Here is a 25161-nt window from a genome sequence, read left to right as displayed (position 1 = left end):
TACTGTTCTCCATAGTAGCTACACCAATGAACATTCCAACCAACAGAGTTCCCTTTTCTCCACACACATTCCAGCTTTTGTTTTTTGTAGACTTAAAGATGGCCATTCTGACTGGTATGTGATGTGGTACCTTATTGTAGTTTTGATTTGCATTTCTCTAATAATTAGCGACACTGAGCATTTTTTCATGTGCCTATGCTCATCTGTACATTTTCTTTGGAGAAACGTCTATATACATTTTCTGTCCATTTTTTGATTGCTAGCATCACTTTTTTTAAACTGAAGTAATAACAACCTTGACTTTTTTTGAACAGCTATACCTTGTGAAGCACTAGCAGGAACCAAAATTTCATGTTTTCTAAACTGAGTATCACTGCAGAATATTTCTAAACTTGAACTTTAAAACTTCATTGAGTCTCTGCCTCCAGTTAACCTGGTTGTCTCACAGGAAGGGGTGTGCACCTTGATGTCCAGTGTCCAGAGTCCTGACCCAGCTCTTGGCTTCTGTTGGATGGAAAAGGCCAAACTTCCATAGGAACTAATGAAATCACATTTTTGTCTTTCAGGTTCAGTATTTCTTCAAGATCTTGGATAACTAGCAGTGCAGAAAGTAAAGCAGTCACAGGTTGGGGCATTTAGACAAGAGTGAATCACGCACATGAGGAATGTGTTCATTCTTTTATTGTCCATTGTTTTAACCTGACTGAATACAAGATCAACAAGAGCACTGTACTCCTGGCAATTATGACATATGTTAGAACATGGATTTTTGCACTGTAGACAACATTCAACATCAGTCTATGGGGTACTGCATTGCTTTTTATAAAGTCCAAAATAAAGATTTATTTTCAAACAAGTGACTTTGGTTTATTTCATACATTACACTTTTTCTTGCAGAAAAAAATAAAATTGTACAACTGCATAAATATAAAATTCTTCCACCATGAAAATGGTTAAAACATTCATAAAGACACAGCACCAGCATGTGATGCCTCCAGAGAAAGGAAAAAAGGAAAGTGAAAGAAAAGGTACAAAGCAAATGAATCGGCCCTATCACTAGCCAAAGTGATGGGCGCTCCGGATCTCACCCACAGTTTCAGAACGGACTGGAGGACGGGGAAGGAGAAGTCAAGACGGCATTCAGGACAAAGCACAACGCCACCCATCACCTCTGCGTGTGTTTCCATAGTGACACTTAGAGTTTAGAGGGCAGTTCCCCCATGACAGCCCACCCCACCCCCACCCGGACCCAGGAGAGAAAAAGAGAAGACCTAACACCACAGGAAAGGACTATGGAGTGTGTTAAAAACGCTCATCGATGGGCCGTTATATTTGAAAGAGCCAAACCCAAAGAGGAAGAAAAAAAAGGTACCATGCCAGTTTTATTCCCATTGAATATTTACACCTTGGACAGCAAACCTTGCCCACATAAAGTAGAAAACGGATACGATAAAACATGGCTTGAAAAATGACCAGGGTGTGCACCTAGAGTACTGTACACTAAATAAAATACACAAGGCAGCAATACTTAGGGGTCAGAAACACTGCGTACTACAAGTCAGTTATGGAATCATAATTTACAGTAAAAATGGGCACGTCCCAAGGCTCAATTTTTATTTTGTCTTTTGTCATTTACAGTAGAATAAATATTTTGTTGCTATTGCTACACTTTAAATTTACATTCTAACCTATTAAATGCAGAAAGCTAGTGTAAAGCATATAGATTAAGTGTAGGTCCCATACGTATGACAGTTTGTTCAAGACTAGTAGGTTTTTGTATCTTTTTTTTTTTTTAACTTTTTTAAATGGCTAGTGGGAAAGATGTGTGCTTGTGATCAGCTCTTAACTTCAATTTTTACATCAAAGCGTCCCTGAAAACGGTCTTTCTCACTGTACCCAATGTTCTCACCGTACGCCTTACACTCTATGCGGATTTCAGTGTCCATGGTGAGGTTGGTGAACTGCACGGCCAGGAGAGGCTGCAGGTACTTGGGTTGCAGGAGCTTGCCGTAGTAAGGATAATACTGCAGAGGGAAACCAGGGTAGCCACCCAGTCCAAAGTACTCTATGCTTCCAACTTTTTCCTTATCTTCGTCTCGCTAAAAAACCAGAGAGGAAATGAGATTTTAATGGCTCACATCCTGGGAATCACTGTTTGTACTCACATACAAATGAGACTGTCAGTCCCACAGAGCTGTCTGCTAGAACCCATCAGTCATCCTCCAAGACGCCAGCCCAAACCCGCTCCGGGAGGAGGTGAACATTAGCCACTGGAGGATGTGACACATCTGACATATACTCTATCTGACACATATGCAGCCTAATCCATAGCGGCCTTGAGAAATGGTCCTCAAAGGAGACTGTGCTCATTGTACAAATGGGAAGCTGCAGCAGAGGCCAATTAAGCATTTCTTCAAGCTAACACAACCTTCTAGAAATAAAGCCAACACCAAAAGTCAGAAACTCTTCAGTATGGGTCCAGTGGATATTCTCAATGACATTATCTCTGAAAGTTTAACTATTTGCCTTGCATTTTCTTGTGTCCATTTCCTTTCTTGGTGCTAACATAAAATTGGACTGTTTGGAGATTCCTTTTATTCTACTTAAAGGAAATACACATTGATGGTTACCTTCATATTTTTATTTTTATTTTTTTAAAGAAAAACAAGAAACAACTTTTCAGTGTAAAATTGTCAATTGGAAAAAAAACATTGGCCTGAAGTTTTTAGCACAACGTGGGCTAGAGAAACATTTGTGTGGGCTGGTTCACCTCTCAGATCTTTAAACCAGTATCCCAATGGATTAAATTTGTTTCTTGTTCAGTGGAGAAACTGACAGTTTTATTCTTGTTACATCTTACAGTTTTGTTAAGTTTTACCCAGTGTACCTACAACTCAATTGGCTGAGACTCATTCCTGGAAGCAGTGTTTCTTATTTCCATGTTAAAATTTTACCTCTAATTTAAAACCATCTCCTTTATTCTCCCCTCTCCCCCATCCACCCTCAGTAACTCAGAAGATCTCCTTACCTTGCCAGTGCACTGAACAGGCAGGACATATGGATTATACTTCATCACTGGGTAAGTCTCCAAGGACTCATTCTTGGGAGGCTAAAAATAAAACCCATGTTGGTCAGTAAGTTTGTAAATAATTCTTTTATTTCTGAAAAAGAAAACTAAAACTTGTAGCCCAAACAAGTACACTTTTGTCAGCTGAAATAAAAACCAAACACTTGAGGACAGCAGAATGAATGACTGCCCTAACCAATCTAGGAAAGGTCATTAATTTTCTTGAAAATAATAACAAAGTTCCAACTTTTGTTCTAAATGGAACTTCTAATGGTAACCCATTATGTGCTCTATTCAAGAACTCTGAAAAATAAGAGCCAACTCAGAAATATCCTCTTTTCTCATTTGCTAAGATTAAAATTAGATGGAAAGGTGGGTTGACATTTCTGTTTTTATAAAACTGGGCTTTCCTCCCGAGCCATGAATAAATAATGCCATCCTTCTCCTTCAAGCATGCCTTCTTCAAGTAAGCTTTCCTTTTTTAAATCTCCAGTAGAGGCACTGTCATTTAAGTCCCAGTTTTGTTAGGAAATTCCAGTATGTAAAACAGATAAAGGTGGCACTGCCCTAAATGAAGGGGTCTTGTAAAGGGGTGAGTTCATTGAAGGGACCCACAATACACTTTGAAAGTTAACGGCTGAAGTGATAGCCAGGGCCTGCCCTCCTCAATCCCTGGCTCAAATCCACCTCATAAGACGTGTGAGGAACGTCTACTCCCTGGACAAAGCCGCTTGCCTACTCACGTCGGCAGAGCATGAGTCTTGACATGAGCTGTAAACACACAGTCTAATCAGAGTTAGATAAAAGGGACAATTTTCTGTATCAGTAAGGGACTTTTTGGTACCATTCTTTGTTTTGGAATACAAAATGACGATCATCTAGATTTAACTCTCTTGGAACTTTCTGCCAGCAATAGATTTATCTTTAAAATATGTCAAGAAAATGTTTACTAACAAAGTAGTTACTGGAATCTATCTTCACGGAGGAGGAAACAGGTACATGAAGATGTGGAGTTCTACAATCTCTATAATTGCAACAACAAAAGAGTTTGGGATTTGGGATGGGATGCCAGTCAGAAAGTGGTGATGGGTAACCACGGGGAGTCCAAAGCAGGGGCGCTTGGGCAGGGGGAAACTGAAAAGTAAGAGTAGCTGAATTCATAACTTTAACAGAATATCTTTATAAATATGGGAAGAGATGTGAATCATAACAGACTAGAAGTACCGCCTCTGGGGAGGACAAATATCATTCATCATCTATAAAGAGAAATTACCAAAATTACCAAAAGATTTAAAGAGCAAAGATCACAATTAATCCTTGGGACACACTGCACCAATTCGTTTCACTGCTAAATACCTGGTTTATCTTGGTGAAGAGCTTCCTAGCAATATGACCATCAACTCTGTGTGTGATGTAATGGCTCTCACCCTTTTTCTTCCATTATATCCTCGTCCAGACTTCCCTGGTGGCCCATTCAGTAAAAAAAAATCTACCTGCAATGCAGGACACCTGAGTTTGATCCCTGGGTCAGGAAGATCCCCTGGAGAAGGAAGTGGCAACCCACTCCAGTATTCTTCCCTGGGAAATCCCATAGAGGAGCCTGGCAGGCTACAGTCCATGGGGTTACAGAGAGTTGGTCATGACTGAGTGACTAAACCACCACCATCCTAGTCTAAGTGGAAAGAAGATTTAAAATTCTGTTGAGTGATACATAAATTTCTGTGGGCAATCCATCAAATCAGCCAGCCATCTACCCACTCATCTATTTTTCCCTCCTGTGGCAGTGAGGGAGTTTTGATATATCCTTCAGTTATGATAATAAAACTTTTCATCTCTACATTGACTTTTTGAAAATATTCATGGGTAACACTGTGGGAAAAAACAGCATGTAACAGAAAGCTGATGAACAAAAGAGCCGGATTCCAGAATGAAGTAAATTTGTTCGTATAACTCTGTATTCTGTAGTCAGTTCCTATCAGAACCAAAAACTACCCTCTTAATGGTGATGCTCATATGTGCAAATATAAGAAACATGGAAGAATGCATGCTTAAGAGAAAAGGATGGCATTTTTAAATTCATGATCTGGGGGAGAGAATGAACTTAGCAATTTTATAAAAGCAGAGGTAACACCAATACAATTTTTCCTTCTAAAGAATTACTATCATCCCACTAAATGGTGAATGGAGGCAACTTGCCATTTTTGGGTGATCTCCAGGAATACTTACCTTATATGGGCTGCAATAATGGCAAAAGCCAATGGCATTGTTATAAAAGTTCAACCTAGTACTCAACTAATTTTACCATGAAGTCTTCATTCAGTAAAAACAAAGATTTTTTTCTGATGATGATATCATTTTTCTCAGATTACCAGATACTTTTTTTTCTTTTTTTTAATACCGTGGCCCCTAGGGTACCAAAACCAGAGTCTGACTGTACAGGCAAGTAGGTTTTAAACTTAGAGATAACCTGTTTCTCTTTTTACTTTTAAAGAGTCTATATAATTACATTATAGAAATGCAGAACAGGGCCACTGGACTGATGTCAGAATTTGGCTCTGCCGCACAGGATTTCTCTAACTTTAGGAAATAAGATTAATGACCTAACTCTCAGAATTTCAAGATGGCTACAGAGGTTTTCAATGTTACTCTACTGATGGGGCTTTAAAACTGTCACTGAGGATCCTTTAAAAACTCATTATAGTCTATTCTTCTCATACCAATTAAGGACTACATCTAAGTGTGAATGGCTCATTGAAATTCTGTGATTTAAAATAATACTTGCCTTAGGTTTGAAGCCCAGAACTCGGTTGAGCTTTATAATGACACATGGTTTGCCATCTTTGTAGCCGTAAGTTTCATCATTTATTCCAGAGCAATTTCCCAGCCATTCAAGCTTGAACCTGCAGACTTTCCGCTCTCCTTGTTCGTTGTTAAATTCTCCTCGATCTTTGAGTTCACTGGGCACATCTGAAAATGCAAATGCCATTTTCACATTGTACTGACAATTCCCTGAGCATTATTGATAAAGGACAGGGCTTTCTTTCCTGCCGCAATGACTACTTTTCAGACAGGGCTATCCTGCACCTACTGTATGGCCTAAATTAAGGAAAGATTTCCAGCAAGCAATCTCTCACCTCTCCCCTGACCTTAAAAAGGTATTTTTACCAAAAGCACTAGCCAGTACCTGACCCCACACCAAAACGTCATAGTACTCTATAGCGCTTGATGAGCAAGCACATGATGTCTGCTCTCTGACAATATTTCTCTTTCTTTAAATAATGGATGACTCTGCTGTTTAGAAGACTGAAAGGAAATTGGATCTCTCTTCATGGGTAGCATTGTTTGCACAGGTCAGCATCAGCTTAACTCAATAATGGGGATGTTATAATTAGAACACAAATTAAAAGGACTGCCAGTAATTTTCAGAACTATAAGTTTCTTGGTTGAGATTTCTTAGAGCTATGCTGCTAATGAACATGTCAAACAGTAAAAAGTGAACAGGAAAGAATTGTTTTTCCTTTTCAACCACCATTCAAGGTTTGAAAAAAATGTTTTTTGAGTTTTTGCCTTTTAACACTGAGTTCTTATAAGCGTTTGTTCGATGGAGAAAATTTATAGCTGCGTGTTTTAAATTGAAAGTCTTAGGAAAAAATAAATGAAAATAGAATTCAAAGTTAAAGCATTCTGCAGGAAATTGATGCAAATACCATTAATTATGTATGTGTATGTACATATATGTACTTAAAAAATATATATATATATATATATTTTAAGTCCACAAATTAACTATTTTCCCTTCCAATAGTAAAGTACCTCAATTCGGTCCATCTCCTGAAAAGAGATTCACTCTATCATATGGAGTGAATTTAATCATTTTATCATTTAATTATTACAAAGTAAGATGAAAATCTCATTTAAAGTCAAATGAGAAAAATTTCATGAAGATGTTTCTTTTAAATTACTAAATCCTTTCAAAATAACTTAAAATGGCAATTTACCCCATATTACACAACCATCTGCCATATAAAGAACAGGAGTTGAATGGAATTAGAAAAACTGATTATCACCTAGTAACTCACAGCAGCATCTTATTTGTGATAGGTATGAAAACAAAGCTGGGAAATTCATACTTCAGGGAGCAAGGGGGAGGATGTGTGTTTGTGTCAATGGCTTAAGGAAACTAAGAGCCATTCTTTACACTCATCAGTCATTCCCTTATCCAGATGCTTAGCTGCCCAAGATATATTTCATTATCCATCCTGGCCAGGGTCTTTAAAATATACCCTGACCATAAACCCTCCTCCATCAGTTCAGTGTGGTTATAGCTAATCACACCAAAGGGTCATTTGGCTGAGAGAAGGTCCTATGAACTCTTCTATAGGGGCCAGGGGGCTTGGGGGAGGGAGCGGGGCAGAAATCTGGAAATAAAGGCAATTATGTTTCTCAAAACCAATATATGTAGGAGGATCAGAACTGTAATATGGTCTTTGAGTCTGATCAGTAAACAGAGATGCCTGGCAGTTTTCAAAACACACCTTTCAAATGGGGGTTAAAGTAACACTTGCCACTATACAGTTTCACTGTATCCAAGCTAAAACCATAAAGTCTTTCTGCTTTAAAAAAAAAAAAAAACAACACAGTTCCTCTCAATATGGTCAGAGTTAATCTTTTAAATACTTCAGGAGGATCTTTCAATCATTAAATAACAAATTGAAACAGGAGATCAGAATTAACCAATCACAGTCATCCAAAACATGTCTACTTACTGCCACAATCTTCAAAAATCATATCATCCTTCTGGGCCGAATCTCTGTACTTCTTCAGGAAATTATCTATGTTATCCACATATGTCATATAGCTCTTGGGATCATTAGGACGAAAGCCAATTTCAGTCTTTTGGATCTGAGGAATCTGTGTTAATCCTAGACCAGGTAGAAAGTTAGAAAAACAGAGAAAATCATGAGTGGGGAGGCAACCAACCAAGATACTGCAGACTCTCCACATGTAAAACGTACTTTGCTAATGCAATCTGGCTAAAAAGAAATCATGAGTCAACCAAGATACTGCAGAAGCAGACTCTTCACATGTAAAACATATTTTGCTAAAGCATTCTAGCTAAAAAGAAAGGCTTATGAGACTTCCCCAGTGGTCCAGTGGTTAAGACTCCACCTTCCAATGCAGGGGCTGTGGGTTCAATTCCTGGTCAGGGAACTAAGGTCCCACATGCTGCAGTGTGCAGCCAAAAATAAAAAAATACACTGGGTTAAATTCTCTCTCATGTGAAGTCCTTTCTCTGGCATTTAGGTTAAGTACATAAGTACCAATGACTGTGTCTTAATTATCAGACATCATATAAGTTCCCCAACAACATTTCATGATATGCATATTTCTATTTTATGAATGAAACACTTCTTGCACAGAAAGGTTAAGTACCTGGCCCAAAGTCACAGAGGAAGTGGTGGAACCGGAATTCCAACCCAGGCATGGTGTACTCCAAAGCCTGTTCTCTTTCCAGTTTTCCTTTGTGCCCAAGTTAAAAAAAAAAAAAAATGCATTGCAAGCCAGCATCTCACGCAGATGCTTCTTCCTTCCCTAATGGCACGTAAGACTGAGCACAGAGGTCTTCCTCCATATTCCTTTTAATCAATGAACTTATGACCACTGAAAACTGCAGACTTAAGACTACTCAATAGAGACCATATGCATCTTTTAACCTAAACTGGAGGAATATGGAATTTATGTGTTTCTCCGGCTTTCCATTCCAAACGTAAATGGTTATTCTGAGCAAGTCAAGTGCTGGACAGGGTAAAAACCAAAGTATGTATACCTTGGATTTCCACTCTTCAATGACTTTTTAGATTCTAAAAGCCTCTGCCATTCACATGACTTCCTAGACAGACATTTGAGCAATGATACACAGCACTGTCTCAGATAGTGACTGGACAGTCAATCACAACAGCATTCTATTCTAGGACTGCCAGATAAAATATAAAATGCACAGTTAAACTTTATTTTCAGATAAATCATGAATAATGTTTTATACAAGTATGTCTTATGTAAAACTGGGGACATACATTAAAAAATTATTCATGGTTTACCTGAAGTTCACATTTAATTGGGCATCCTGTATTTTTATTTGTTAATCTAGCAACCCTATATGAATCCCCAGTCCCAGACTTGCCCTCTTAGTGTTGGGCACAGAAGGAGCCTCATCATCACAGTCTTTCAGGGTAAGCTCCATCGCTCTCGCTTAGGGGCTTATTAAATGTGCAGCCTCGCAGACTCTGCTGGGGACCTGCCAAATCCCCATCTCTAAGTGTGCAACTGGGGAATCTCTGCTTACCAAGCTTGAAGAGATCCTTAAGTACTCTTGGTTCAAGAACTACTGCTTTAGGGGATGAGAACCTGGGTGTGCCAGTCCTGACCCAATGACCTCATTAAAGCAGAAGTGATGACCACAGGGTAGTAGCCATGTGGTGGTTTAGTCACTCAGTCGTGTCTGACTCTTGTGACCCCATGGGCTGTAGACTGCCAGGCTCCTCTGTCTATGGGATTCTCCAGGCAAGAATACTGGAGTGGGTTGCCATTTCCTTCTCCAGGGGATCTTCCCGACCCAGGGATCGAACCATGTTCTCCTGCATTGCAGGCAGATTCTGCACCAACTGAGCTACAAGGGAAGCCCATTTAGCAGCACCACTTGTGAGGCTTCAGACCAGGTTTCAGTAGGGTCTGGGCTAAATGACCCGTTATTTTTCCTCCTCATTAACGATGGCTTTGCGCTTCAAAAGTAATTAAATAATGAGGTTGGGGAGAGCTCAGGACTGAATAGGCAAGTTCTTTTGTGCCTGCAGTTACCTAGAGGCATGGAAATGATGAAGACAGGGAACGTGAGGGTCTGCAGCCAGGCAAAGAGAGTGCCCAAGACAAGCTATGAGTGACATTAAGAGTCATCTCAGAAAGGATAGTGGAGAACCTGAAGAATTTCTGGGGGCTGGGGGGGAGGGGGAGTGTCAACGGTGATAGAAATGAGTCTAAAGGGAAGAAACAGGAAAAGAGTCTTCTGTTAAAAACAAAGGTTACTACAATTAAAACATTTTTTATGATGCTCACAAACCATAGAAAATCATATGACTTTAAATATACTCAATATACTCTAAAAAATGTTTCTCTATTGATACATTATTAACTTAGAAAATTGGCATTGTGATTATAGTACAAAAAGAGGCCACATGATAAAGATGACAGATACATACATGCAAATATAAACAAACAGACTGCCACTGGGACTGCCTTCCTGAGCTGGAGCAGTAGACAGGGCTCCTCCCAGCGAAATGCAGAAAGTCTAGGAGGGAGGCTTGTTGCTGGTTTGCGTTGTAAACAAGACACCAAGTCGAGGTGACCTCCCTGGACCTGGGGACGAGCAGAGGCAGGCCCAGAGCTAGAGGTTTCACAGAACTCAGGGGAGGGGACGTTCTCCTGATCCTGGAGTCAGGAGGGAACACAGCCTCGGGGGACATTCGCTGATCTCCGGGGCGGGTGGGGGGGACACAGAAAGGCAGCGCACAGGGCCAGAGAGCTCAGAGGCAGATGCCGCTGAATGTGTCGGGTATTCTGTGTGCCTGCAAGGGGGTGGGCAGAAATGGACTAAGATCTGGGTGCATAGGGTTAAACAGTGTCCCAGGCTTGGGAAATAGAGGGGCAGGAGAGCAGTGGACAGATGAAAGAGATGAGACCAACATCAGAAGCCAAGGGGCGGTCTCCCCTCAACTTCAGGAAGGAAGGAGGTGGGGAAGAACCGGCTGGCTGACTGCAAGGACATCGGCCTGGTGAGTCATGGTCTCCCTGCAGAGCGGTGACACAGCAAAAACACAAAACACTAACAAAACGTCCAGGAGCCTGGTGTGAGATTTGGAGCATCTCACCCAACAGTTCGAAAGGTCACACTGAGAGCAAACACGGTCGCCTCTCAATGGCGAGGAGAGGGTCACCCGGTCGGTGTTCCCTCTGGCCCAGCTGCAGCTCTCCTCCCCAGCAGTCTGCCCTGCACTTCCTGGCTGCGTCTGCATTTCTCTTCCCTGGCTACTCTACCTCCCAGGTGTGTATGTGTGTATGAGTACAAGTGATGGACTTCTCCGGTTCTCCCACAGCAAAAAGGAGAGCAAGAAGAGCTGGGGTTCTGCGGAGAACTGTCCTTTCCCTCTCAATGCCGAGTGCAGGGTCCCCACTATTAAACAGACCAGGTGACACGTGTGAGACCCCAAAGCATTAGCTCCCTTCACTCAGTGCTCTGGCTCTTTACTACCAAAAGGGCACGGCTAGGTGAGCTCTTCAGCAGTCTGAGAGCTCTGGTGAAAACCAAATTCATGCCTATCCAGAGACTTGTACCAGTGATCCTTTTTTTTTTTTTAAATAATATGCTGGGACAGAGTAGACCACCATGGTAGCATCCAAGGCTAATCCATTTCTAGCACCACAATTACTTTAGCAAACCTGGTTCCCCTCACTCCTGCAACATCATGCAGAGCTAGTGATCGAGTCTGCACACCAGCGATTCTTATTGGAAACGCTGCTGTTAGTGATCTAAGATCTGATTAATGAAAATACAGATATTATTATTACATGCACAATGGCACCACTGGCTCAGAAAAGAGTTATACACCACGGGTCTTGTATCCACCAATTCCCAAGAGCCCAAATCCTTCAGAGAGTTTGGCTTATGATCAAGCCTGTATGTTACCATATGAGAGACATGTCGATCAAACACACTTGAAGAATCTCTGTGTTCTGCACCAAGAAACATCACTGATGAAATCAAGGATGTAAGAGGTGAAATGGACAGGTAAGCTTTGGGTCTTGCCATCCTGTGAGTTGCCCAGCTGGATAAGACCTTGGGCCAAAGTTGGCAGATGGAGCCCAGGAACAACAGACCAACCCTCGGGGAACACAGCCATGTCTCGCTGTCTTCTCTAGGTGAAACTTTCCCTCTGGAGTCTGCACGATCATAGAAGGTATAACTAATATAAGCCTTAGTGACTATCCTTTTAAGATACCCAACTTCTGATCTAAATGTTCCTTCCAGAAAAGCATGAACCATTTGGGTTGAGGTCATGCAATCAGCTTCTCTCTCTAAACCCTAAGCTATGGGAGCACACACAGACATAATACACAAATACCCAGGAGGCCACCCCAGAGTCAAGTGTGGCTCTCGCCTCCTTGGTATGTTCTTCAGCTCCCTTTCCTCATATTTCTGGAAGGCCCCTCACTCTATCAGCCACCACCTCTGTCTCTTCTCTTCTCTTTTGTCTAGAATCTGCTAACCTGAGAATTTCTCTTCCTGCAAGCTATCAGAGAGCAATCCCCTGGACTGTTCTGTTCTGGATAATCTTAATTAGGAGAGTTCTCTGATGAGATTTTCTCTAAACCATTAGGAAAATTCCTACTAATTTCTCTAAAGCAATTAGATACTCAAAAGAAGCAGATGAAGGACCCTTGACCTGGTATCTAAATCCTTTAAACCATTTATATTATCAGACTAATTTTCCATTAGTCTGGGATAAAAAGGGATAGAATTGGATTTGGCAACTTCTTTATTTTCTTGGGGCTTCCCTGGTGGCTTAGATGGTAAAGAATCTGCCTGCAATGAGGGAGACCTAGGTTCGATCCCTGGGTAGGGAATATCCCCTGGAGAAGGAAACAGCTACCCGCTCCAGTATTCTGGTCTGGAGAATTCCATGGACAGAGGAGCCTTCGGGCTACAGTTGATGGGATTGCAAACAGTCATCTTGAGTCCATGAGCAAATTTCTCAACCATGACCCTCTCCAAGGACTACACAAATCCCTTCAGCTGTCCCTCTCCACAATGTTCACTCCTTGGTTGTGAGTTATAGCTCTGGATAAGGACAAGCTTTGTTTGTAGCAGTAACTCTCAGAGGCCAAAGACAGCAGAACACCCAATTACTGACCTGCAGTTTCCAATTATATTCTGGGAAACAGACCTAACCTGCTTCTCCAGTCTTCTGAACTTGAACCTACATGAACCACACTAAGCTCTGGACAGCCTAGCCTTCAACTGATCATTTGCCATAAATTACAGACTATTATCAAATAGAGTCACCTGAAAGGACTGAAATGAGAATCTGGATATTTGAAGCTTTACTATTTGGTTTTTAATTTGTGTGTCAACTTCACATAAGATTTGAAGTTAAAATAATTAAAAAAAAAAAAAAAACAACTTTTGGCTTTACACTTGACTTTCAATAACATTGACCTCTCCTTTGGTTCCCCATTTCTTGAGAAACAAATAAGGAAAACACATCACCATGGACTTTAGTAGGGTTCAGAGCAGGAGGGGTCAAGGGAAAGTAAAAGAGGAAGGGAAAGGAAAGAGAAAAGAAAGACTGTTCATTAAGAAAAGTATTTTGCTTCTAATTAGGTTTATGATGTAGCAAGCTTAGAATGTCTCTATCTACTTATGAGTTTGAAGTATTTAAACTAGAATGCATTCATCTTAACCTTGCAAAGTTACTCAAAGGGAATTCCAAAGTGCAGCTGCTTGTGCCTGTCATTTATTACAACCAATAAATTACTAGGCCAAATACCCTAAATAGGAATCACTTTCCACAGAAACCTCCAGAAGACAAAAAAGTGCTTATAAAGGGAGCCTTGCACATACTACATACATGTTGGTCTTCTGAACATTCCAAGTAGAAAAGTAATTTTCCATTAAAAAAAAAAACTGGGAATGTGGTTTTATACACAGTCATACACATCTAGGTACACATAGATACACACAGACATGGGCTTCCCTGGTGGCACAGTGGTAAAGAAACCTGCCTGCCAATGCAGGAGATGCAGGAGTTGCAGGTTTGATCCCTGAGTTGGGAAGATCCCCTGGAGGAGGAAATGGCCACCCACTCCCGTATTCTTGCCTGGAAAATTCCACAGATAGAGGAGCATGGCGGAGTACAGTCCACGGGGTCACAGAGTTGGACACTACTGAATGTACACACATGTGAGTGCAAACACACACACACACACGTATTCCCCCTTCAAATGCCACTAGGATACTTATGGGTTTTGATTGTTGCTTTTAATTTTTATTTTACCTATGCAGGATTAATACCAATTTACCTAACAAAAATACAATGAGGGCACAGGAAGAAAGGTGCCACTGTACTTTCTGGAAACCAGTCGCTTAAACCTCACTTTCTGCCTCTGATTTGCTTTTGACTGTGGCCTGGGATCAGCTGAAGTCAATCCCCCTGCTGCTGGGCAGGTTCACATCTCCACCCTCCCCAACCCTCAAGAATCTCAAGAAGCTGCTTTCTTTGAAAAGTCTTAGAAAGATGAGTTGCTGGACTTTCTCTACAGCCTATTTGGGTGTTCAATAACCCTCAGTGTATGGAAATCTTTTCTCCTAAGTTAAATGGCATGCACACTGGTTGAAGGCTCTTCTCCATTTATGGAATTATCCTATATCGTCAAATATTGTTTTTTCCTATAGTTGTATAATCATCTTCAGGTGAGCAAAGAGAATTACTGATATTTAATTCAAGGGCTTTCTCTTAGATACACACGGAATTTCACAGGGACATAGCTTTAATATCTTATATGGCTCATTATTATGCTTGTTCTCAGTAAAATAAATGATAACCACTTTTATAATGGAAAACTATAGTCAAATCTATCATATTAATGATGCTTTTTTTAATCCAAGGCCAAACTGATGAACAAGCACACACAGTAGGTTGATTTTAGATACAAAATTTGCTAAGTGACCAATATCCTAAAATAAGACACCACATTGAACAGGATATCTGATGATGTCTACTCATGCATGTTATATAGGGAAAGATACTTTTCTGGTTGGAAGCCACTAGGTGATACCTCCCCATTTCCCCTTCATCTTCCCAGCTTCTCTCATCTTGTCTGTCAGAAGAGCCATGGGGTCCTGAGATTATTAGAATGAGAGCACAGAACAAGCACAGATATCAAGTGCAACCCATAGTATTTTACCACAGACGTGGAGGTAGAAATGGAGGCTGTAAGGTCGATGTTCTTTCCACTACCACCTTCCCCAAGCCCTTCCCTCAAAAGAGAGCAGCAGAAAAGCCCTACATGAAGCTTCAGATTCATCTCCCCACTCCCATCTCTATCTCTGCATGAAATTTGTTACCTGGTTCTATTCACCAGAGGTCTTTGCTCTGCTCAGTCATCTAAAATGAGCACATGAAGTAAGGCACATGTTTTTCTGTGACTCCAAGAATATTTTAAGTTAATCAGTAGGCTTCCTATGCACCTGAGCTGACATGATTAATCGTACCTTTAACTTTAGACTGGAAGAAAAAGCACCCTGGGGAGGTGAGTCGTGAAGGCCAAACAGCCAGGCTCACTGAGGAAGGGAACCTGGAGTTTGCTGTCCTCAACCCTTTACCAAACTATGAGTCTAGGTAGGAGCCCCTGGAAATCCTAGTGCCCCCAAGGCCAACTCATCGATAGCCTCAGACTCTGGGCGCAGGTTGGCAGGACCCATTTGGAGGAGGGAGGAGAGGCAGGTGAGGGAACTGGGTGCCAGGCGGGGCCTGGAGGGCATCAGATGTTCATCATACAAGCTCACAGATCAATGGAATCTAACGAAAGAGCAGAAAAACATCTTGCTAGCACTCTGAAGTAATAATTCCCCAAAGTATAAGGAAGCCAAATGTGTCCAATTCCCCCTTTTGAAATTTAAGTGAAAGAGCCTAAATACAGTGTGATATAGCTTGGAAAGAAAAAAAAAAGGAATTCTGAGCCTGACGTAATGACTTCTCAAGAACTCACTGGAATTACAATGAGATTGGAATTCTAATGCCTTGACAAGATGTTTCCCAATCAGGGTGAAGTGAAGTCTGCTGGTGGTGGCAGTGTGGTCTGCTGGTCTCCGCCCACCCTATTCCCCTGCCTCCATGCTGGCTACACTTCTCACTGGAAATATGAGCCTTTTAAAATGAATTCTTCCTACACTGAGCCACCTTTACATCAAAACAAAACAAAAACCTGCCCACAACTTAAGAGGAAGAGTACACATTCATTGCTGCTCACCAGGAAGCAAGGTGGCTGGAAGTCTCCCGGACCCCCTGACTAACACACAGTGACCTTCATTTCGTCCCCCCGTGGCTCTGTGAGTGCAGGGCAGGGTGGAATAGGGATGGAAGGGGAGACTTTTCCCTTACACCACTGGCCAGGCAGCAAAAAGCACAGGGTCAAACCAGGGGCAGGCACGGTGAGCGTGAGTGCGTGTGGGCACGTGGGTGTGCCTGCTGCCCTCTCCCGCACGCTGACAACTGCATCTCTCTCCAGACCCAACACCCTTAACATGTGAGAAGAGATGCCACTGACCACTGCTGAGGATTTTCTTAAGAGGGTCCCCCAGGGAGGAAAGCTTGGCAGGGGTGAACCCAAAAGTGGGGGTATTTTAGAGGGAGGGTGGGACCAATGCGATGTCACTTAAATGTACCTAACCATTTTTCTTAAACCTGTTTCCTAACCCAGATTCTCTCACTCTCCATGGAAAGCTAAGATCCTATTATTGTTGTTTAGTTGTTAAGTCCTACCCAATTCTTTGTGACCTCATGGACTATAGTCCCTCAGGCTCCTCTGTCCATGGGGTTTCCCAGGCAGGAATACTGGAGTGAGTTGCTATTCCCTTCTCCAGGGGATCTTCCCGACCAATGAAAATCTAAGTGTACAAAACACCCATGTTATATCATCCAAAGGCTAGAAATACTAAATTCAATATTCAAAAAGAAGACACTCTGCTTCCAGTGAAATGACAGGGCTATAATAAAATAGAGGCTGTTAACAGCCACAATTTACCTAGTGCCACGAGGTTTGTGACACTTTACATATATGTAGTATCTTTTTAAATTCTCAATCCCCATTTTATAGATGAGAAAACTGAGGCTTAGTGAGGTTAAGTACTGTGTGGAATGGTGGGATTGTGTCCAGCTCCACAGCCCCTGCTTGTCCTTTTCAGGTCAGTTTTGTTGGGAACTTATGTGTCGTGGCTTGCGCCCTCAGGAGCTGTTCTCACATTTAGGTTAGGCAACATGAAACTGCCAACAGGTAACCATTTTTGACCCACCAAAATAGCAAATTAATATGTTTCAACATAAAATCTCAGCAGCCCTTGCCTTCCAGGCTGAGTAGGCACTTCTGTTTCAATATCACACAGCAACACGACTTTGTAAGGAATATTATAACCACTAATGGCTACAACTGGTCAGGGCAAGAAACTGTACGTTATCTATTTTTTTCTTACATTTTTCTCCTGTTTAAAGATTTATTCCTTGCCCTGAGACTTTTGTGTTTAGCCCCGCAGCTTGTCCAGTATTATAGACAAACAGATGCAAATGTTCTGTACAATTGCCACCGCTTAATTTGGCCACATTCACACATGTTATTTAGAAGAGATCTGATGACAAGGTATTCCAGTGTGAAAAGGGCAGTCAAACCTCAGTCTGGTCAGGTTTGTCTTCATGACTCAAGTTCAGTTTATAATAGCATTAATAAGTCTTTACATCTTTAAATGACAGACCACCTCTTTCACACATTCACTAGGTTCATTTGACTTAAATACACACTTTCCCCCCTTTAACGGTCATGAAAAGAGAGGCTTAAAGATACTAATTTGAAGTCAAAAAGTTTGCCAGTGTTTCTATACAGATCTTGTCTGTGGCCTGAAGAAATAGTTATTGCCTACCGAAAATATAAATTCTTAAGATGTGTTAAACAGAGCCCGGGAGGGTCCCTCAGAGCACTCAGGGAGAGTCCACAGGCTATGCTTCTCGATTCTCGGCAGCGAGTGCTCTGCCGACCTGGCCACCCCGCTCAAAGGCCACTGTCACTTTCAAATGAATGTTATGTCCCTTGAAAAGGCGAAGTCTGTAAAAGGAAACTTGGCCTAGCCTCTCCTGGCAAGATGATGGGTGAGGAAAAGGAGAGACAGCGACATGACAAAGAACTGGAGGGGGTGGAAGGGGGTGGGATGGAGGGCTGAGGAGGGCTCTTCCTGTGACTCAGACCAAAGGACAGGAATGCATATTTCCAAGATGAGCCACCGGCATTCCTTTGGAGAAGTGACTGTTTGTCAGGTCAGTCCAACTGCTGTGAGGACACTAAATATAGGTACTCAGAACATGTCTTTTAGGAAGGGGCTGGAAGGAAGGGGAGGGAGGGAAATGCAAGGTCATTTGTAAACCCTTACTTCAAAGGTCTGGCTGTTTGACTCTTTCTTTTTGAAAGTGAAACTTCCCTTTCTGCAGAGAACATGAAGAATTTTAACTTTATTACGGATTGACTCCACAAAGGTTAAATACTCAAGGGCCAGTTTTTAAACTGGAAGTTTTAAACTGGAAATTTTCTTCAGGAAATTAAAGAAATGCTTGACTTTGGGGTCACCTTGAGTATAAGAATTGTTAGAAAATGGCATCATGATTGAAAATTAGCTCTTAAGTGGCAAAAAAAAAAGAAAAAAAGTCTACACAGATTTAAAATTATGACTACTAATGCTACCATAAAAGCTGAAGCAGATGTGAACATGAAAAAAGATACACCATGCTTTACTGTCACAAAAGCCAGTGTCCAACATGTTTACTTAAGATCCTACATTTCTCTGTACAAACCAGAATTCCTGCCTCAACCTTTCCACAGACCCACCTCTTTGAGGAAACAGTTGTCACAAACTGTGAATTATTTAGCAGGCTTAAGTCATTTTATATACTTACATGTTCTCTTTTTGTCACTTCCAAAATCCCCGAGATCTAAATTTACCTGGAAATATTTAGGATTTTTCTTACAGTAGAGGACTATTTGACTTGGGGCTAACAAAGAGTGTTTTCCACCTCCATATTCTGAAGCTTTTCTTCCGAGAGTCCTTCTCAGGCCCAAGGAGGAGGAGGACATGACAAGCCTGTGACTGGCAGCCACACTTGATCAAGGCCGCTCAGTCCCATGAAGACGGCCTCGAGACTGTCACCTCAATACAGCTGTTAGTAAACCGTTGCCCGGGGAAAGTGGAGACGGGACACATCACCGCCACCCCTGGTGGCAGCCTCAAGGTCATTGACCATGTGAGAACCCGGAAGTTATGCAACACTTCCTCTCTGGAGGTCCTCCTGACAATGACTTTGAGATGAGCCAGACAGTACAATCACTAACAGAATAATCGAGTGTGCTGGCTCTGCGGTCTCGTCCTTGGGTCAGTGTCAGGCGTAAGGGCAGTGGGACTCCCCGGGGTTTAGTGACCGGTGAGGACACACGTGCCTTCAGGGCAGGTCAGTCTACAGTGACGGCATTCACACACAGCAGGGCACTCGTGTGGCAGCCTGCAGTTCTCAATGATAAGCTCTCTGTGGCCTCAAGTTTTCAGAGCTAAAGGAGACAGGTACTTAACCTGCAAAGGGGGCCCAGAAAGCCAGTAAATAAGATGCCTATTAAACAACAGGCATAAATAGAGGAGTGAAGAGAGTGTGCCTTGTTGAAGGTCAAGCTGCCCGTCAAGAACAGGTGAAAGAATAGACTCCTGAAGTCAGGGCTCCCCTCCCTGGGAGTTGGTGGCCATTTCAGAGCTTCTCATCATCCCTAAAAATAAGTTAACCTTTAAAAACAAGAGCCAAAGTGGTTTTTTAAAGGATTTATCTGAATCATAGTCCCCTCAAGCAAGTGAAAAATATGTGTGTGAGCTGGAAAGGCCCCATGACGAGCCCTCTAACCAACCCCTCGGGTGTGAGGGACGATGAGAGCAAGGCTCTGGTCAGGAGTCACAGAGCAGATGAGCACCAGACTGGATAAAGGACCAGGGCTCTTCTCCCTCCCAGCAGAGCTGGGAAAGTAAGATGTCTGCAACCCCAGCAGCACTGCCTGCAATGCAGGTAGGAGAGCTGGCTGCAAGAGACACAGTCCCCGTTTTTCCTTCCCAGGCTGGCTTTCCACCACATGACAAATGTTCAGAAGAATGTGCTCAGATAATACAACTATTGTTCGCAGAAGTGTTATATCAGTTGAAAAAGTGACCCTCCTTTCACCTCCAGAAGAAAATTGAACATATTTACATTAATTTTACCTGGTGGGGCCACTCGGTCCTGATATGTGGGCTTGAATTCGCTGATGGTGAGCAGCATCACTTGGATGGTTCCGATGAAGATGCCCGCCAGGCAGCCATAAAAAATGACGTAGAACAGAAGGATCTTAACTGCAAGGAGAACAGACAGAAATACAAAAGGCTATGAAGCAGTCCCACGCGCAGAATGCAGGGCAAACCTTGCCAGAGATGAATGGATTTCCTTCCTGGCTTCCCTTCTAACCTGTGTCTTCAGAGTCTCCTTTCCCAACCTTGATCAAGAGTCTGCACCTCACTCCCAGACTCCCAGACTGTGGGGTAAAAACAGGGGGACAGGGAGTCCTCCATTACAATGTACCTGTGTTGCAGGATGGTTAAGGGTAGAATGAATATTCAACGAGAACTAAGATTCTTTAGGAAATAATTTTATTCCCTAAATTTTAAAAAAAACTGTCATGAAGATCATTAATAAAACCTAGTGCTGTGTTTGTGTGCTTATGCAATGCCTTTCAAATATGACAATTTACTCCCTTAGAGAATGATGTTTCCTTTGCTTGTTTATCCCTTGACATTTCAACACTACAATCCAGGCCCTGATGCTTCTCCAAACATTCGAATGCCCGTGAGTTTTTATGCTGAGAAAGAGTGATGAATGCTGAGCAAGCTGGTGAAGCTCTCCTGACCAAGTACACCGTCTTTCCTTTCAGGGGCACCAAACAACAGCGGAGAAAAGAATAAAGAAGGAACTGCTATGGTAAAATGGCAAGTAGAAATTTTTATTTCATCTTCTGACTGGACTCAGATTAAGGACTAATAAAACTGACTTCTCTTCTTCCCATAGTTCACAGGATAACAGAATGGAAGCCAAAATGGCTGCAAAAGTAAAACAAAAAACACACAACCAAAAACAAAACCCCAAAAAACAAACCTTGAAGCACATGGACTGGAATGAGGGTATCAGTTACCAGTTTACAGGGATTATCTCCCAGATTAGCCGCATAGTAACAGGCTGTACTAGGCATCGCCGGGCAGCCCTGTGCCAGCCAAACACTCAGTGTGAAGGCAGCAGTGGGAACAGGGTTATCAAGTCTGAAACATGACTGCACAAAGGAGCCTTAAGTCACTTCTCAAAACGTTCCAGTCTCCTGCAGTAAAAGCTGGGGTCCTTGGGAAAAAGCAACAGAACAAAAGTATTATTGAAGTGTGTGTGTATGTGCGTGAAGGAGGTCAGGAGGGAGTGGGTTCGCTGTGGCTGGAATTAGCCAGATTTGCCTTCTGTGTATACTTCAAAGCTCAACTTTTCTATCAGCGATAAATAGTTCAGGGGAAATGATACTCTAGAGTTGTTAAAACAAGGAAAATCCACATAAAACCTACGAAAAATGCTTCACCATAATCCTTTTTCTCCTCCATTAAAGAAAAAAAAAGAAAAGAAGGAAATGGGCAAAGACCCACGCCAAGATAAGAAGAAATGAAAAGACTGTACAATCCAGAACTACAGCTGCCCAGCTCAATCCATTCCTCCCCGCAGGACAAGAGTTAAGTGCTGCATTCTGTATCCAGGCAGCAGTAGGCAAATGGCAAGGCTGTGACGTCAAGAGATCTGGAAAAATTTTCCAGTGAATGCTCCTAAGAGGTGCAGGAGCTGGTGTAACACGGTCAACACGGTTCTCTGCTGCCCCCACCCTAGGCACTTATAGCCTAACCACGGAAACGTTTAACACTCATTTCTGGGGCTCCAGATACCCGATTCTAACAACAGGAGGAGGTACAGAATTGAGGCTACAATTTGATTTAAAATACAAGTATGACTGGGGAAAAACAACTCATTTTGCAAGCACACTGATTCAATCTCAGGAGATACACCCTCCCCTATCTGCCCAACACTGTACCCTCTGGGAACTGTGCTGAGATGTGACTGAGTCTCCCGCGTTGGTGTTGTGAGGTCACTTGGTTAGAGCGGGCAACGCAGGTGTGGTGGGGCGGAGGCAATGGGGGCCAACACGCTGGTTCCAAAAGAAAAGCCAGGTATATTGTACAAACCTGACAGGGTGGCGCAGAGGGTACACTTTAGACACTTTTTTTTTCCCTTTTGAAGCAATAGTTCTTCCTTTAAAAAAAAATAAGTAATATAGAATTATTCCAATTAAAAAAAAAAAAACAGTACCTTCAAAAGGTCATATGCAGAAGGGAAAATGGTATCTGGGCCCAGCGGTCAACATAAACACCTACCAACGCCTGTATTAACTTAACGAAAAGGTAGGCAGCACTGGGCGATGTGCGTGCTACGCTCTCTCCAGCAGGTGACAGGCGAGGCTCTTGCGTCCATCTTGGTGAAAATCTACCTACAAGAAGAACTGAACCAAGGGCAACCTGCCCTGGTCTCAAGGGCATCCATGTTGGGCCCAGGACTAGAAAGGTGGCGTTTTCTCCACAGGAAGACACGGCTGCCGCCGCCTTCTCTGTCTACGAGAGGCTCTGTCATTTCTTACATGGCCAGAAAGGAGGAGACATACTACTGCAAAAGAAAAACTGGATTTTTTAGCCCAGCACCTCACCTGCACCTTGGAAAATGGAAGGAAAGATGAACCATAAGCATCAGTACTCATGTCTGCATTCATGAATCAGTGTATCGACACTGCTGTATGTAGCATCAAGACACAAACAACACACACACTCTTTCTCTCTCTCTCTCATACGGAGGTGCTGTCAGCTTACAGAACAAGTGCTTCCATACTGCCTTACCCTCTAAAACAAACATTATTCTGGAATTGGCATGAGGAAAGAAAGATATTTTATGAGAGGGAAAAACACTAGAGGGCCAATTTTACAATATGCCTAGAGTCGATGTAGCCCCTAGCCCCTGATGAAGCTGCGGTCAGATCATCATGGTAGGAACCGCCAGTCAATTTGGGAGAAGGGAGCCCATCCTGCAGTGCACCCCTCAGACCTCACTCAAGTTACCAAGAGTCGCTAGGAGATGGCCCAGGCTGGGAGCTGTTCACTCCACAAACACCCTGAGTTCTCCAGGCCTTCCCTTCCACGTTAAGAAAACACAGAGAGCTATCATTCTGCATAGGAAACTATGGCAGTAACCCCACTGAAGAATACAGTCTTCCCAAAATAAAATACAAAATACAAGCTGCAAGCCATCACCTTAAAGACCTGCATTCAACATGCTCAGGGATACCTATGCGTATGGGATAAGATTTCACCTTGACTAACCTTGAAGTGTGATGCATTATTAACCCTTTACTTTTCAATCAAGAGAGACCCATTACAGGCTGCTTTTTTTTTTCCCTCTACAAAAATCGTACATTCCAGGTTCTTCCATTTCAAAATGTCAGCCAAGCGCTATTTCCCTGACTCATTCTGCCGATGCTCACAGAGCCTTCCAATCAGAAGAACCACATCAGCGCCTACCCAGGGCTCCCTCAGCGGCTGCAGTGGCGGGGCTAGTGGTGTCGGCGATGGTGATGGTGATATTAGAGAAGGAGGGGGCAGTGATGCAGGAGGGGGGAGTTCCCTCCCTCCTTCCCTCTCTCTTCCGCAGTCACGACTCATATTCAGATTTGCCTACAACTCTGCCCTTCAAAATGACCTTACAAAAAAAGAAAAAAAAAAGTCACCCTTCCCGTGTAGAGAGGTGGAAGACAAGTGAGGTATCTAATTTGCAACGGGAAAAAAAAAATCTATCCAGCCAAGCAACAGGCTACCCAAAATCTTGTAAGATGACCTGTTTCTGCCTTTATGCTATTTATTTCTTACACCCAGGCACCGATTCTGCCTCTCTCTGTAGACACTGAAAACAAACCGACTTTTGCCATGTTTGGGGGCCCAAAGCTCAGAAATGGAGTCCTGACATAGAGCTTCCAGGGCCGTTTCTGGGCTGTGATGACTCCAGCGTAGGTCATCGGTGGGGAGATTGTAGGTCTCGCTACGAAATACTGCAGTGTATGGATTCTGTCACCGCCGCCCCCCACCCCCGCCTTCTGAAGTACATATTTAGACTAGAAGAAAGGTGCTATAACACACAAACTCTCCTGTATTCGATCCGATTTCCTTCCTGCGGTTCTCTCAGAGCCTCAAATTTCATTTTTAAGGACTTGGGACACGACTGTAAGGGAGAGACGGATCAACTCTCCCACCGCCGGACCGTTCCCAGGACGGAAGGGCTCCAGTGATGCTCAGATAGGCTACAACTGATCGAGACCGCCACAATCCACATAACGCTCTACCTGGCTAGCTCCCATCCCCGCCCGCGCCTATCCCGGGGACTCCGCATTCCGCACAGGGATGACAAGCCCGGGCCAGGGCAATCCGAGCAGCGCTCACCACCCGAGCCCGCGGCGCCCTCGCCAGCGCTGAGCGCGCCGAGCGGTCCGCAGAGCCTGCGCGGGGGATGCGCCTACCCGGAAACACTAGGCGGTAGGGGGGCAAGGGCTGCGGACCCCGTACTTACACCAGCTGCCACCGGTCCTGCCCAAAAACTCCTTCTTCTCCGAGTTCCAGATGAATTTCTTCCAGCTGCCCTCCTCCTTGGCTTTTCCGCGGGCCATGGTGGCGGGTCAGCAGCTGCCGCAGGGACTGAAGATGGGTGACTGCGGCGTGCGCCCTCGCGTCCTCCCGGGCTGCCGCTCGGCGTTCCCGGCCTGGCTCTCCGCTGGCTGCACCCGCCGCTGGCGCTGCGGCTCTCTGAGTGCCAGACGCGCGGCGGAGAAGCAGAGTCAGGAGCGGCAGGAGGGGTAGGCGGCGGCGGCGGGGGCGGGGGCGGAGGGAGGAGGGAGGGACCGCGCGCGCTGGGCGGCTCCGAGCCCCGCACCTATTGGTGGGCGCGCGGCCGCTCGCCGGCTCTCTTTGGTCCGCCACGCGCTCCTCTTGCCCTTGGAGCGGCGGGGGGTGGGAGTTCGGGGCCCGCAGATGCCGCTCCCGCAGCCACCAGGGACGCGTGTACGGCCCCCACCTCCTGTGACCTCTGCAGAAACAGGCAGGGACG

At 43.5% G+C, this 25161-nt stretch overlaps 2 protein-coding genes and 1 non-coding gene across 3 annotated transcripts in view; 1 reads left to right on the top strand and 2 right to left on the bottom strand.

Moving 5' to 3' along the window:
• NME7 (NME/NM23 family member 7) overlaps window positions 1-1271 on the top strand; it is a 226717-nt gene extending 225446 nt beyond the window's left edge. The window contains exon 12 of the mRNA XM_043924726.1: window positions 567-1271. Within this exon, the coding sequence (XP_043780661.1) occupies window positions 567-599 (33 nt within the window). The 3' untranslated portion in view covers window positions 600-1271. The remainder of the gene's footprint in view (window positions 1-566) is intronic.
• On the bottom strand, window positions 667-24808 carry ATP1B1 (ATPase Na+/K+ transporting subunit beta 1). Its single transcript, XM_043924727.1, has 6 exons — window positions 24628-24808; window positions 20169-20297; window positions 7834-7989; window positions 5850-6034; window positions 3029-3109; window positions 667-2099 (listed from the first exon to the last, which is right to left on the bottom strand). The coding sequence occupies exons 1-6, from the start codon at window positions 24722-24724 to the stop codon at window positions 1836-1838; spliced, it is 912 nt and encodes a 303-aa protein (XP_043780662.1). The 5' UTR covers window positions 24725-24808; the 3' UTR covers window positions 667-1835.
• LOC122708376 lies at window positions 11478-11610 on the bottom strand. Its single transcript, XR_006345158.1, has one exon. It is a non-coding gene; the product is annotated as a small nucleolar RNA SNORA66 (small nucleolar RNA).
• Window positions 24809-25161: the final 353 nt, after the last annotated feature.

The sequence above is a fragment of the Cervus elaphus genome, chromosome 14 (genome assembly GCF_910594005.1).
Source record: "Cervus elaphus chromosome 14, mCerEla1.1, whole genome shotgun sequence".
Taxonomy (NCBI): domain Eukaryota; kingdom Metazoa; phylum Chordata; class Mammalia; order Artiodactyla; family Cervidae; genus Cervus; species Cervus elaphus.
This window is presented reverse-complemented; position numbering and strand designations above follow the sequence as displayed.